Genomic DNA, 14,036 nt, shown 5'->3' with positions numbered 1-14,036 from the left:
ATGGATTCAAGAGCCCTAGCTCTGACTAGGCAGGGGGAGTGACAGACTGCAGAGAGACAGCTGCTTATACCATTTTTATACAATTGTTTACCTAAAACTTCAGTTTGTCTTTAATAACACAGCCAATGCAAGATTCATTAACCAGGTACCCTTTCTCATTAAGTGAGCCATTGCCCATGCTTTCTTGTTCTAAACAAAGGAATACTATCAAGATGCTTTTATGGGATGCACATAGTTTAAAAAAACATTTGCAACAGTGGCTGTTGATATAACTTTGCTCAGTTTTGGATATTTACAATTTTAGTTCTGGTGTGATAATATTATATGGTAATAACATTACTGATTATGAAATAAAATGTGAAAAGGAAATCCACCAAAGGAAGGAAATAGGACACAGACTACTCAAATCGCCATAGGCCTTTCTGAAGCTCAGACCCTCTTAAAATTGCTATTTTGCCGAGTACTAAAATTATAGGACCCGAGTAGCCATTCAGAACTCCCCATATTGCCTCACATACTGTCACAGAAAGCCAGTATTAGTCGACTTGTTATAAAAATGTATTATTTTCCCATAGTGACCAAAGACTAGGTAAGCAATAGCTTTTGATAATAAATACTGTAGTTGCTTGCTTAATGTTAACCATATTCCCCCAAAAAGGTTTGTGTAGATGAGCTCCAAAATATGTTTCTCAAAACTTAAATGCCAAGATATAGAAATCATAGATAATTACATGATATTAAGGGATGCTTGTTGAAGTAAGTTTAATAATGCGTTAAAAGAAGAAAAGTAGCAGTCTGAAATTCCCATGTGGTTAGTTAAAGTTAAAAAGTCTTGGAAACAAATGATTTGGGCCTGTGTTAACCCCAAGTCATTTGCAAGTAAGTGAGAAGAAAGCAGTTCCCCAGCTTTCAATGGATGTTTGTGCCCTTAGACCAAAGAAGAAGCAAACATCCTTTCCCCACCGCAATTAATCTTACGGGGTGGTCGTACCTCTGATCCTTTCAGAGGCCACAAGTCTGTCAAATATACGTACACGACCTGACGGGATACTGTTTGTCAAGTCCTTGCAAGATTCAAAAATAAAAATTCTCTCCTTGCAGGCAGCTTTCTTGTCTGTGAACAAAAATGTACCAGCAACAGCAAAAGAAATGAGTGTGAACAGTAAAGACCCCTATGTAACATTATAATCGCCAAGTGTCCACAAGATACACTTTCTAAAAATGAAATAAACATGCAGCATTACACAACCAATACTTTAACAATTAAGTTTTATACAGATCTGTATAATGTTGTATGCACTGTAGTGTAACATTTGTACACAATGATATTACATGTAATGAATCATACGCATTGCAAAACTGAGGGGTGACATTAAAAAACAAAAATTAATAAGATAATAAACAACAACACCAGCATTATGTAATCTTCTTTATGAAGCAACAAAACAGGATTTTTGTCTTACTGGTAAAAACCGCAGGACACAGGGAGTTAAAAGGAGTTAAAGCCGAACTCCTGACACAACAAACTTTCTGCAGTTCAGTGAGTTGAAGAGGTGCTTTGCTGTAAACACACATATGATTTTCCTCCATCTCCTGGCAAAACTGAAGAATACCTGTGGGCGGAAGTCCAGCTCCCACCAAACGTAAGCGCCCGCTCCGCATATAGCACTGTAGGTCTCATACACCCCAACATTGTGGATGCATCTCTGTTCCCCTCTCCTCTTGGCCAACCACAAAACTAAGTTGGGGCCATTTGCTTTGTAATTGGCCAGGAGAAGAGGGCAATGGAGATGCGACCACAGCACTGAGGTGCATGAGACCTACAGCCAGAGCGTGCACTGAAGTTCAGCAGGAGCTGGACTTCCACCCACAGCTACAGTATACCAAGATTACTGGGTGTGATACCCAAAAGGGGGTTCTTTACAAGTTAAGGCCACCAATTCAGAAACAGGCCTCAAAGATGCGATGGCAACAAGGAAGGCCACCTTGGGAGTGAGCAGAGCCATAGGAATATTTCTAAAAGGTTCAAAGGGCAGCTTCTCCAGCATTGACATGACTAAACTGAGGTCACATGGAAATTTAGAAGTGCATATAGGGTGGACAACTAGAGCAACCCCCTGCAAAAAAAAAGTCTTCACTAGTGAGTGAAAGGCAAGCGCCTCTGGAATAGCCACTGCAGAAATTTGGCCCTTGATAGTACTCAAGGCTAAATTCTGGTCTAGGCCAGACTGAAAGAAAGATAATATGCATCTCACAGAATACTTCCTGGGATGAAACTTCCTCGCTTCACACCAAGGGAAATAGGTCTTCTATTGCAATGGTAGGCTTTGTGGAAGGTCAACTTTCTAGTTTTCAGAAGCATGTCTAAAAGGCCTCTGTCCTTCAGTAACTGTGCTTCAACAGCCAGGATGGAATACCAGTCCTTGAGGCAGGAGGTCTGGATGATTCAGAAGTGCCCACAGAGAGTTTACCAGGAGTTTGCCTATGTCCACATACAATCGAGGGTAGGAAGGAAGGGAGGCATAGATCAGGTTGTATGGATCCTGTGGAATCACCAAGTCATTCATCACGAATGCCCATGGATACCTGGTGACAAACTTGCCCAGTTGTTTTTGAACCTAGACTCCTGAAGATCTACAATCAGCATCCACCAAGCTTCACCAAACAGATGTTCCACAGGAGAGGGCATTTTAGTCACATGAGCCATTCCCTATGGACAGACAGAAGACCATCGTGGAGATTTGTAAAGGTATCTGTCAAGCCATCTACAGAGAAATGCAAGGAAAGTGAGAGAACTTTAGCCATTTTAGAGCAGCAGGGTTCATCAAGATGGACCCAAGTTCCAGGAAAAAGGTGGTAGTGAAACCCAGAGGGAGGCTGTGCAGGCACTGGAAATGGTGCAAATTTAAAAAATAAAAGAGAAGGGGCCGTGATTCCTTCCCCTACTGCCTGAGCTCCAAGCTGACCCATATAGGAAACATGGCTGTAACTTAGGTATCTTAACAGGGACTATCCCCCACTTACCAATCCTCAGAGTGCCAGCTAACTCAGTGGATCAGCGAGATCATTTAAAGGGGAGACATCTCATCAAGTCTTCGCCCTCCTGGTGAGCATACCCCCAGAAATAGGTTCTTCAGGAACAGGGCTCCACCAAAATGGACCACTTCCCTGGACCTGTAAGGCACTCTGCAGCAACTATATGTACCGCACAAAGGGCCAAGGTGAGTGTCACTTGCAGGATACCTGCAGATGTGCCTTAAGACTGACCCTGTATATTCCTTCAAGCAGGGTCTATGTACCATCTGCCAACTCTCTGCTTAGGATAAATCCCAAGAAAGATAGTTGCTGTCACAGTGGCCGTGAGCAGCTTAGGGAAACCTTCCAGGACATTTAATTTGGTGGAAACATCCTACTCACAGCCACAAAAATGGTTTAGCCTTGAAAAAAAATATGGTTGAACCTCGTCCAAGACTTGTATGCCCAGGCCTCTGAATCGAACATATTGGAAAGTATCATTAGGGATTTAAAAAGAATTAGCCAGAACCTATGCCAAATGGATGCTATATGAGGAATACAGGTTTCTTGGAAAACACTTAATTAAATATTTCATAGGTACCGTGAGCCATTTGTATAGGTACTGTAAGGTCAACTTACCTTGCTTTTACCTTAAAATGAAACGTGAGGTACTTAATATTAAATACAAAATAAATACATTTTAAATTAAAAAATGCAGATTATATTTTAAACACACACATGTATCTGAAATTGACCCCTTGTACTTCCTGCTACCACTTGGCTATAATTATCATGCATGACTACATTTTGATACATTTTTCGTTTCAACTTCATCCCAAATGCATGCAAGTGATCTAAAGATCTACAAATGACTGATGTACTATATTTCATGTATAGTCCTTAAACCATATCTAAAGACAACTATTTTTTCATTTTGGATACAGTAAATAATGAATGGTTAATTGCCCTACCAGGATTTGTTATTGTTGTTGTCACCTGTACTACATAGGGAAGAGTTCTCTTCACTTCCTGTTCTGTATACAAAAGTGAGAGAATTTCTCTCTTAAACAGATGACATTAGAACAAGTGTCCCCATTTTTGATGACAATGGTCACCAAGAAAAATAAAAACATTAAATCTCCCCAGCAGGGACAGCAAAAAAAATCTGATAGGGGTTCTAACTAGGGATGCACCAATACCGGTGCAGATACCGGGCATTTTCACGAGTACTCATACAGCAGCCTTAGTGTAAACCATAGCCCTGGAGACATCATGCCACCACCCTGAAGCAACACAGAGTATGTAGCTTTATATTATTCTGCATTGCTGTATAATTTATTGCTGAGATTTGTAGTCCTCTGTAGCCGGTGCCATTCGGCATTGCTGTATAATGTATTGCTGGAATTTGTAGACCTCTATAGCTGGTGGTATTCTGCATTGCTGTAGAATGTATTGTTGGAATTTGTAGTCCTCTATAGCTGGTAGTTTTCTGCATTGCTGTATAATGTATTGCTGAGATTTGTAGTCCTTCTACAGCTTGGAGTCAGTGGCAGAACTACCATTGTCTCAGCGGTTGCAGCTGCGACCAAGCCCTGTTGCTCCACCACTACCCTAAAATCATTAGTCTGTATTGTTTTAGAAAAACGGTTACATGACACTAAAAAAAGGTAATGACAATCTACAAACAGATACTTATGCAAAAAATAAAAAGCCTGAAATTGTCTATACCTTATTTTTCTTTTCTTCCCCAGTCTTCTGATAGAGACCATTTTAGCTAAGGGCAGGTTACTAGATCTCCCTTTGCTTCCTGGAACTCTGACAAATGTGACTAGGACCTGTGACCATGCACATCATCACAGGGAAGGAAAATACCTTTCCCTGAGATCTCATGAGATTACTTATTATTTTTGTATCTAATTTGCACAAGAAAATGACAAATGAAATATGCCTGCTGCAACACTCCGTTGACCAATTACAACGTAACCAACATATAGAGAGGTACAGAACTAAGGAAAGTATTACCATACCTGAAAAAAAGTGTGCACGAAAGCCCTTTTTTGAAACTGTATTGTCGGACCGGAATTCAATTCTCATGTTATTATATTGTGAAGTAATGACTTCAGGCACTTCTGTTCCACAGAATTTCCCATGTAACTTGGAATCTGAAGATAGTCCACTTCTTATCTCCACAAAATCATACTTGCAGACCTAAAGACAAAATATTCAAAAATGTTATACATTTTACAACACAGACAAAGGTTTTCTTAATTATGAAGGATTTGTTTTTCCTAAAATTAATTAAGTCATTATCTACCCATTTACTATTAAAAGCTATTCATTGTACGCATAAAAGCGGCAAACATAAATCATCACAATCAGTCATTCTGTATACATAAAATATTTAATAACATTGCTATTATATTTATGTTTACACATGTTGCCTGATTTGTCTCTCTTTGCTTTACAATCTTTGACATTTTCTTGATCATGCAGAACAGTCATAGGAATAGATGATTCACCTGTTTGACTTGCTGTTTTATGGATGATGGGACTAAAAAAAAAGTACCGTTTTTTTTACCAAACTATTGTGAGACTTTTAGGTCTCCCTTGGTATAGAATATTGCTGAAGCTATGCTTTGAGCACTGTGGAGACTCCAGAAAGTTATAGACATTGGTCCACATACTCTGTCATAATGGCCATGGTTATCAATATACCTGCAATAACAAACTTTCAGAAATTAAGCCACATTTCCATGTCAGTGATGAGCCTAGCAATAGGTTGCTCAGGTACTAAACATTGCATTGATTGATGGGGGGTAGTAGTGATTTGGAGAGGTTTGCAATTAATAGCAAATATTATTATTTTTAGCTTTATTGTGCATACTACAGTTCCCTATATTAAATTTCAAGGTTTTCTTTTCAATACACATTTTCTTTGACTTGGATACAAGGTTTAACTGATAACATATACATGAATATAATGTATACATATATAATATGAAAACAGGTAAAGCTTGAGAAATCTTTAGGGTTAAAATAATATTTCCACTAGTTTAAATAAACTTAAACAGATTGTGATGAAGTATAGAAAGTCTGTCCACAATCAACTGGTAGACGTATATGTTTATTTTCCTTTACTAGAAGTAGATGTAAACTCTAACTGGACAATATTTTGTTTGCTAAAGCATTGTGCCTAATAACACAATTGCTATGTTATTTCATACTAAGCAACCTAGGGTTATACTTGCACCTAGCAATATAAGGAGAGGGAGCTGACTCCCTCAATGGACTCTGAGAAAAGGAATTTATGGTAAGTACAAAAATGTTACTCTCATTATCATCATTTCAGGGACTCAGGTTCATAGTAAGCAAACTAAGGACATCTAAAAGCAGTCCAAACTGGGGGAGGGGACGACGACACCCAAACAACACAGGTGAACCAGCCCAAGCTGAAAAAAAAAATCAGAAATACAAAAAGGGAACCAAGGGCATTAAACAGTCACTTGCAGAACCTTTGTAACTAACAGTGGGCTTTAACGGGAAAGAGATGTACTTGCAACTCATAGGCCTGTACAATAACTTGTTGAATCCAGCTAAAAAATAGTGGTGCTGAAAGCCAGAAAACCTTTTTTAGGAACGTCCAGAAAGACAAACAAGGAATCAGATGGCTTTCACGACAGGCAATAGAGAGCAATCTTCTTGGGTTGAACCAGTGCCAGACACAGGGAAGGTAACAACATGTTCTCTTTAAAGTTAAAGGCAGAGACTATTTGGGCAAAAATGAGGTCCTTGGCCTCAAAACAACCTTGTCTCTATGTAACATCAAATGGGGCTCCCTACTGGACAACACTAAAAACCAAATCCTTTCTGGCCAAAATGATAGCTACAGGAAAGACTACCTTATGGGATAGTAACACCAAGGAGATGTCCCGATAGGTTTGAAGGGGGGTGTTTGGGGCACCAAGAATACATTAGATTTAGCGCGCCATGTTAAAGGGGGGGGGGGCTAACAGATTGCACCAACTGAGCCATAAAACATTTCATAACAGAAGAAAACGTCTTTGCTGTGAGGCAAGAAGAGAAATGAACACCTGTGGGTGAAAGGGGAGGTCAGAAATGGCCATTGGCAGTTGGTCTCATAGGGGTTTGTAAGAAGCTCAGGAGGCACAATCCTTGCACAAAGCTCAGCCTTACACATAATGCGAGACATGCTGATAAAACTCAGAATAGTATAGCTTGTAAAACAAATCTAAAAAAATTCTCCCCTGACCTTTATTCTCACCTCACCAGTGGGCAACTCTCTTAAATTAGTTCTATTAAAAAGCAACGGTGGCACTAAAAGCTTCAGCATCCAACACTCTCATGGGCGTGCATCGGATGTCTAGTCCCTGTTGTGCCCTGTAATTTCTCCTGCTGGTTGTTCCATCACTACTGTGTCCTACAGTGACATACTACATTTAACCCTAACTCCTAAGCTTAAAGCAGAACTCCAGGAATTTTTTATTAACCCTTGCAGAGGGGCTACTCACGCACTGCAAGGGATAACTGCTCATTCGTGTTAAGGTGAAAAAAAACAAAACAATGATATACTCACCCTCTCTGAGCCGGCTTCTTCTTAGACCGGTTCCCGCAGGAAGGTTCCTCTAAGGTCCAGTAAATCATCACGTTTATATACTGTGCATAGACATGAGGACGCTGAGGAACATTGTAATATGCTGTAGAGGAGGGAGCAAGCTGGAAGGAGCGCCCCAATGCAGTGCGGGTGTAGCCCCACCGCAAGGATTAATTAAAAAAAAAAATCCTGGAGTTCTGCTTTTATGAACAATATTTTCCTTTGTTAATATGCAACCCTGTACAGTTCGGCATCCAGAGAGTTAACTTACAAAGTTTAATATATTTAAAAGAAAGAAAGACTGTGTGCAATATGTCAATGTGTGAATTATGTTCCCATTACATAATCTGATGGCTTTGATAGAAAGTGTTTTATGCAGGAATTTTCTAAGCTTCTTATGATGAAATGTAAATTGCTTCAGAAAATACACCGATTGTTTGCAGCTATGTTGTTATTCCCTCCAGTCACAACTATGCTTAAGAAAGTTCATTTGAGGCTCAAAGTGTGTTATTAATTCAAGGTCCATAAATCACAGTTGGTTAACGTACTGAAAAATATAAGACAGAAAAAAAAATAAGCATAAAAAAAAATCCTGGCTAACGTTGCTACCTTCCCGTGGCTTCAATTAAAATGATTTGTTGTAATGTTTCTTCATTTAATAATGCTGTGTGAACACAGCTTCTGTCATACGAGAAATTGGTGCAATGCTTGAAGCCAAATGTAAGTTTGCTGACCGGGGAAAGTAACATGATACTAATCATATGAAGAAGAATTGTGTGAATCATATTATGTGTGATTTTATGTGCTACCCTGCTGTGTGAAAAAAAATGTGTTAGTGACCCCAGGGTGTAAATGTGGATGTCTCTACTAATCTATCACAAGTTCAGTAAAGGACCAAAATAAGCCTTAAACAGGAGCTGGCATTTATAATGTTAAAATCACAGTTTTAGGAGCTCATCAGAACTAATGATATTTACGATAAAATAAATATTTTTTGGGAGTTGTATTTGGCTCCACACAAAAGACTTTCTGCAATGCTCAGCACTAGGAGTGTGAAAGAGATCATCTGGATGGTTGCTATGTTAATTACAGACCTCTTAATACAGTTTTTTATTCACACACAATAACAAATAAAGGTGATTTTTGTGGCCAGTAAGAGTACAGTCCAAATATTACAAAGAAGTGCAAGCAAACCTATTTAACGTTTTTTTAAGATAGAGGGAGCTAGCAGATGCTGATGCATGAATAGGACTTTCTCCTTTAATCCCATTTAGGACAAGATGTATTTCCCATATTATTAAAAGGAAACACAAAAGAAAAAAAAGGCTTATATTTATTTCTCGAAGTAGTGGCAACACCAGCTCCAGTTCTGCCATTTCCTACAGGAAAGCTCTCAGGGTGCCTGTCAGCTTACCCCTTTAATTATAAGTAATAGATAAAAATTTAACAGGTTCTGCAGCAAAAAAAAGTCAAGTAAAGCAGTAGCTAAGTTTATAGCAGTGACCAAAAGGTGCATTCTTTGTGACCAAGAGGCACTGAATTGCTGCTTAATGGAAAAAGTCAGAAACAGGCATTTGCAACAACAGGGGGCATGTACAATGAGTTAACATTTCATGGCCCTAACTAGGCCTTTTTAATGGTATTTACAAAAGGGAATAAGTATTGTGGCCTGAATCATCAACTGGCTTCTTAAATACCCAGGAACTCCTGCATGAAGATCTTCTAGGTCATACCTCCTCAATTTGCTCCTGCAGGATGTGTACAGACCTGGAAACCTAGGGTTGTGCAGAGAGCTCATAAACAGAGTTCCTGAAGTATAGAAATTACTGATAGGATGTATAACTTTGCAGCATGCAAGAGGAACCCTGAAGACCCTACATTGACCACAACCAATGAGTTGTTACTCCAAACAGGACTCCCAACGAACATCTGGGGTGAGTGTTAATTATGCTAATTAAAACGTCACTAATAAAACATCTCTCAGAAATAAGGTCAGACAATTGGAATCCAGTTGGAATCCTGTAAACATGTACCATGTAATTTCCCATGACACACAGCACAGCTACTTCACTTTATCTGTGCTGCGTTTCAAAAAATATATCCACTATGAAAAGAAAGTCTTTAGGTAAATATGTCAATATTGGTCAGGTATTCTCTCGTATTCCTTTAGGTAAAATATTTAGGTGGAGTCTTCAGGTATGTGAATTTTCACAAACCCTATTCCTGGTGTTTAAATAGTTTTGAATGGTCTTAATCTCATTTGAGGTGACCTTAAACCACCTCCATCCTTATTTTAGTGACCCTTATGTAACCTTAATGCTGATGGACAGAAGCAAATACTTACTTCATTACCCTCTAATTCAAAGTATTCAAACTTCACCGATATCCTGTACTGAGAAGGAGCAACAACTTGCCAGACACAGTTCTTGTTTGGTGGATATTCTTTGGGCCAGGCTGGGGTGGTTATCGTTCCATTGAGCTTGGTTAACAGCCCTCCACATGCAGCTGGAATGACAGATTACATACTGGCTGAAAACAAAGTTCTAAACGTACCCACAACATTGTATTAAACTAAAGTTACTTCTGTTTAGGCAAGAATTACTATTTATGAATGTCTGAGCAGTCCATTTATTAGTAGAGAGTATAGTTAACTGAGCCAAGAAGCTTCCTAGGTACTGCAGACATTTACATAAACATTTCACTGGCTGCAGATTTCAAGTTCCCTGTGAACGCATGCAGTACGACTTCTATACATGGACGTGGAATGGTTTTCACAGTCATGGCAAGGGCTTGAGAAGATTGGCAGTAAACAAAGGTGATTAGAAATTCTCCTTCCCATATCTGAACACACAAAATGGATCAACAGAGTCAAGTCTGATAAATGTACCAACAAAGTCAAGTCTCTTATAGCACACTAAACGTATCTGGTACTACATGTACATATGAAGCTGTAACGGAAGAATTTTCCCTACAGGATCAGTTCACTCACTGTCATGATGGGTTTATTACTAACTCTATTTGGTTTGGTTTGCTTTTTCCATGTAATATGAGAATGAATAATTCTGCTTGGAATAGAGTATACAGTATTTCAATCATGGCAGCAGTTGTAAGCTATTGTTTTTTCAACAGTACATTTTTGTTGTTTTAATAATTCATGGATGGCATTAGTAGGCCACACACTGCAAATTGTATTAAGAGACCTGGATACAGTGTAATCACCGTTGTAGGTTATGTACAGTTTCAGGAGCTAGCTTTCTTTTCTCAGTTTTGGACTAATCAGGAAAGCCATACCACTCCAAAACTGCTTCCATCATAAGCAAAGTCCATATAAAATATTTTAAAGCAAGGCAACCCCTCAGTAGGACAGCACCTGAATTATGATACCAGATGCAGGGGTCATGCTCAAGCAGTATTGAAAAGTCAGTATTTGCATACAACATTCTTTGTGCTCCAAGACTCCTGGAGGGCACAGGGGCATGTTCAGCAATGCCAACGGTATTATACAGGCACTTCATGATGTCTGCTTTTCTGATTATAGTGCTTTATTTGAAAAGGCAAAAATGAGCGCAATCAAGGTTCTATGAAAGCTTTGGGCACAAATTGCAGCTATGCTTAATCCACAATGTTCACTCAACTAACCTTTTCTCAAAGTTCTCTGTAATCTCCTGCAAACAGCTGTCACGCACCTCACCTGGAGAATACCGGTAGTGTATTTCCAGAGGCTGACTTGGTAGCTGTGTAAAAATTCAATCTACTGTATTTTTACATCAGGCTTGCTATATGGGAGAGGCAAGAGTGAGCCGACAGTTGTGCCTGATATTTTTTAACCTCTGTTGCAAATGCCTATATCACTGACCTTAGCAAGTTGGTAACAGCCAAGAGCCTTTGTTGCTTGCTGTATTTACCTGCAGCATTTGGGAAACAAAATGTGCCTGGACTAGTAAACGGTAAGCTCAGTTGTCTCACATTTTAACCTGATTACAAGTGTGTACAGGAGGATTAATTTATCTGGTCATCTCTATTCCCAAAAAATGTCCATTTGTGGAAATAAGACAGTTAATGGCTGGATGCCTGAGGGAGTCTGTATTTAGCTGGCATAATTCTTTCTCTGACAAATTGTGCAAATGGCAGATAAGCCATGACTGTAATCCGAAATGTACCATTCATATTTCTTTTGTGAGCAAACTAATTTCTGTCATTACACAAACTGACATCTTACAAGACTCCCCCATTAATTTCACAGTATTAAACAAATAAAATGATGGTCTGCGGTAGAACTTTGGACAAAGGAGGCAGGGGTTCGATTTGAGATTGGATCTAACATTTTACACTCCATCCAAAACTAAATAAAAATATTTTGGCTTGTATTACACAGTAACTCATTTTGAAATTTGAAGAAACTAAAACACAAAAAACATTGGGTTCACAGTGCTAGCTTTACATGTCACTGATGAAATGTTACCTTCACAGCTCTTCTTGTCTGGACCAAGCTCATAGCCAGGATCGCAGGAACATTTATAACTTCCAAGAGTGTTAATACAGCGCTGTTCACAGCCCCCATTGTCTGGTTTGGCACATTCATCTTCCTCTGTATAAAAGAAAATATATGTATTAAAGTACATTGATTTCCATTACTCCTTTAAAAAAATAAAAATAAATTATTAACAGTCGTATACAGTACTAATAACAATGAATGATATCAATCCCACTCAGGGTCATATGAAGGATTTCTTTTTTTGAATCTACAGTAGATTGAATTACACATTGTCCTGAACATTAGGCTATATTCAAAAACAGATTAGCAGAATCCCTAAATCCAGACTTTTTCTTTCAAGAACGAAAAAAGGGAGTATTAAGTGTCATGTATTGTGGAAACAGAAAAACCTGAACTGCACATATTGTTTGTCAAGATAAAACAGCTGTTTTGTTAATAAAAAATAAAATTAAGTGAGAAAGAAAATGCACAAAGATTACATCCCAACACTTTTTGGCTCACTGAACACTTATGATTTCATATACAGTATATAACCTAAGCTGTAAATCACTGCAGAGGTTTAGCTTAATAGTGTTACTGTGCAGTCAGAGTACTGTTCACTTTACTGTATTTTAAACTTAGATCTTAATGGAAAGCTGGAAGGAAAAATGTATTAAATTGAATGTATCTAGCCAGGTGATACTTTAGGAAGCATAACTCACCTTTTAAAAAATTAGCAGCAAACCCTGCTTTGTTTACAGTTGCATCTGAAACAAACTTCATCCACAGAGTATTGGAGGTAGATCTAATATCATCTGGCTTATCATAGCCACAGAAATGTCCAATCAGAGGACTGTTTTCACTATTCCCATCTCGTACTTCCAGGTAATCATAAGCACAGGTGTCATGGCGCTCTATCTGTAAATGAAATCATTAACAAGGTTATTACTGAAAACTAAAGTATGTACAAGTATATGACAACGTGATTATCTATAATAATTAATTTAATACAAGAGATTTTGATGGCAAGTGGAAATCACAGGCTGAAGCCTTTATTAAGCAGTTAAACATATTAGATGAATGTTATTTCACCTTGAGGGTGCCACTATGGTGTTACTCCAGGAGATACCATTCCTTTATCTTGGAAACAACATTACATGGATTATCTAACTGTTGTTTAATAAAACCAGATGTTGTCAAATTGTCCATTTTGGTATTTATCGGAACAACTTGTGTAAGCTCACAAACATTGTTGTTACCTATGTGCATTCTATGTGTGCGCCCCAAAGCAACACCAAGTTAGATCTTGCAGCAAAATTCAGTAACACATACTGCATGTGCCTCAGTGTGCTTTACAAGCAGAGCCTGATTTTTCCAGGCCTGGCCCTGTACAATGCTTTTACTTCTTAAAAAATGTGTCAAGAGATTAAAATGGAGGCAGCCACAGTGCTGAGCTTTCCTTCTAAAAATACTAGTTGACTGGCACTCATTATGGACTGGCAGTCATTATGGCCCTCTTGTATATGCTGGGTCAGTGACCTACAACAAGTATATAATTATGACTAGATACTTTTCTCTAATTTTCAAGTTTAAAGTAAACTTGTCTCCTTTAAAAATTAATGCAAAACAGAATAAATGGTCACCAGCACTCCAAGTTTTCTTTGAAACGAAATCCTTTTATTCATTCTAGCAGGTCATATCCCCATGCGTTGCAACGTTTCAGAACCTGTCCGGTCCCTTCATCAGGCAAACAAAAGTGACTTGGCTTTCACTTTTGTTTGCCTGCTAAAGGGACCGAATAGGTTCCCAAAACATTGCCACACATGGTGATATGACAAAAGGATTTTGTTTTGAAGAAAACTTGGAGTGTTGGTGACCATTTATTCTGTTTTGCAAGTATTTGGCACCGCCATCCACGGCCACTCCAGCACCGCC

General features: G+C 38.6%; 1 protein-coding gene across 1 annotated transcript in view; it reads right to left on the bottom strand.

The window, feature by feature from the left end:
* Positions 1 to 14,036, bottom strand: part of TLL1 (tolloid like 1) — a 130,850-nt gene that overhangs the window by 10,666 nt on the left and 106,148 nt on the right. Inside the window, exons 14-17 of the mRNA XM_018558787.1 lie at positions 12,824 to 13,019; positions 12,090 to 12,215; positions 9,972 to 10,132; positions 5,043 to 5,223 (exon numbers count right to left, since the gene is read on the bottom strand). Coding sequence (XP_018414289.1) covers positions 5,043 to 5,223; positions 9,972 to 10,132; positions 12,090 to 12,215; positions 12,824 to 13,019 — 664 coding nt within the window. The remainder of the gene's footprint in view (positions 1 to 5,042; positions 5,224 to 9,971; positions 10,133 to 12,089; positions 12,216 to 12,823; positions 13,020 to 14,036) is intronic.

The sequence above is a fragment of the Nanorana parkeri genome, unplaced genomic scaffold (genome assembly GCF_000935625.1).
Source record: "Nanorana parkeri isolate BGI_ZX_2015 unplaced genomic scaffold, ASM93562v1 scaffold358, whole genome shotgun sequence".
NCBI classification, from domain to species: domain Eukaryota; kingdom Metazoa; phylum Chordata; class Amphibia; order Anura; family Dicroglossidae; genus Nanorana; species Nanorana parkeri.
Note: the sequence above shows the minus strand (reverse complement) of the source record. Positions and strands in the feature narration are given on the sequence as shown.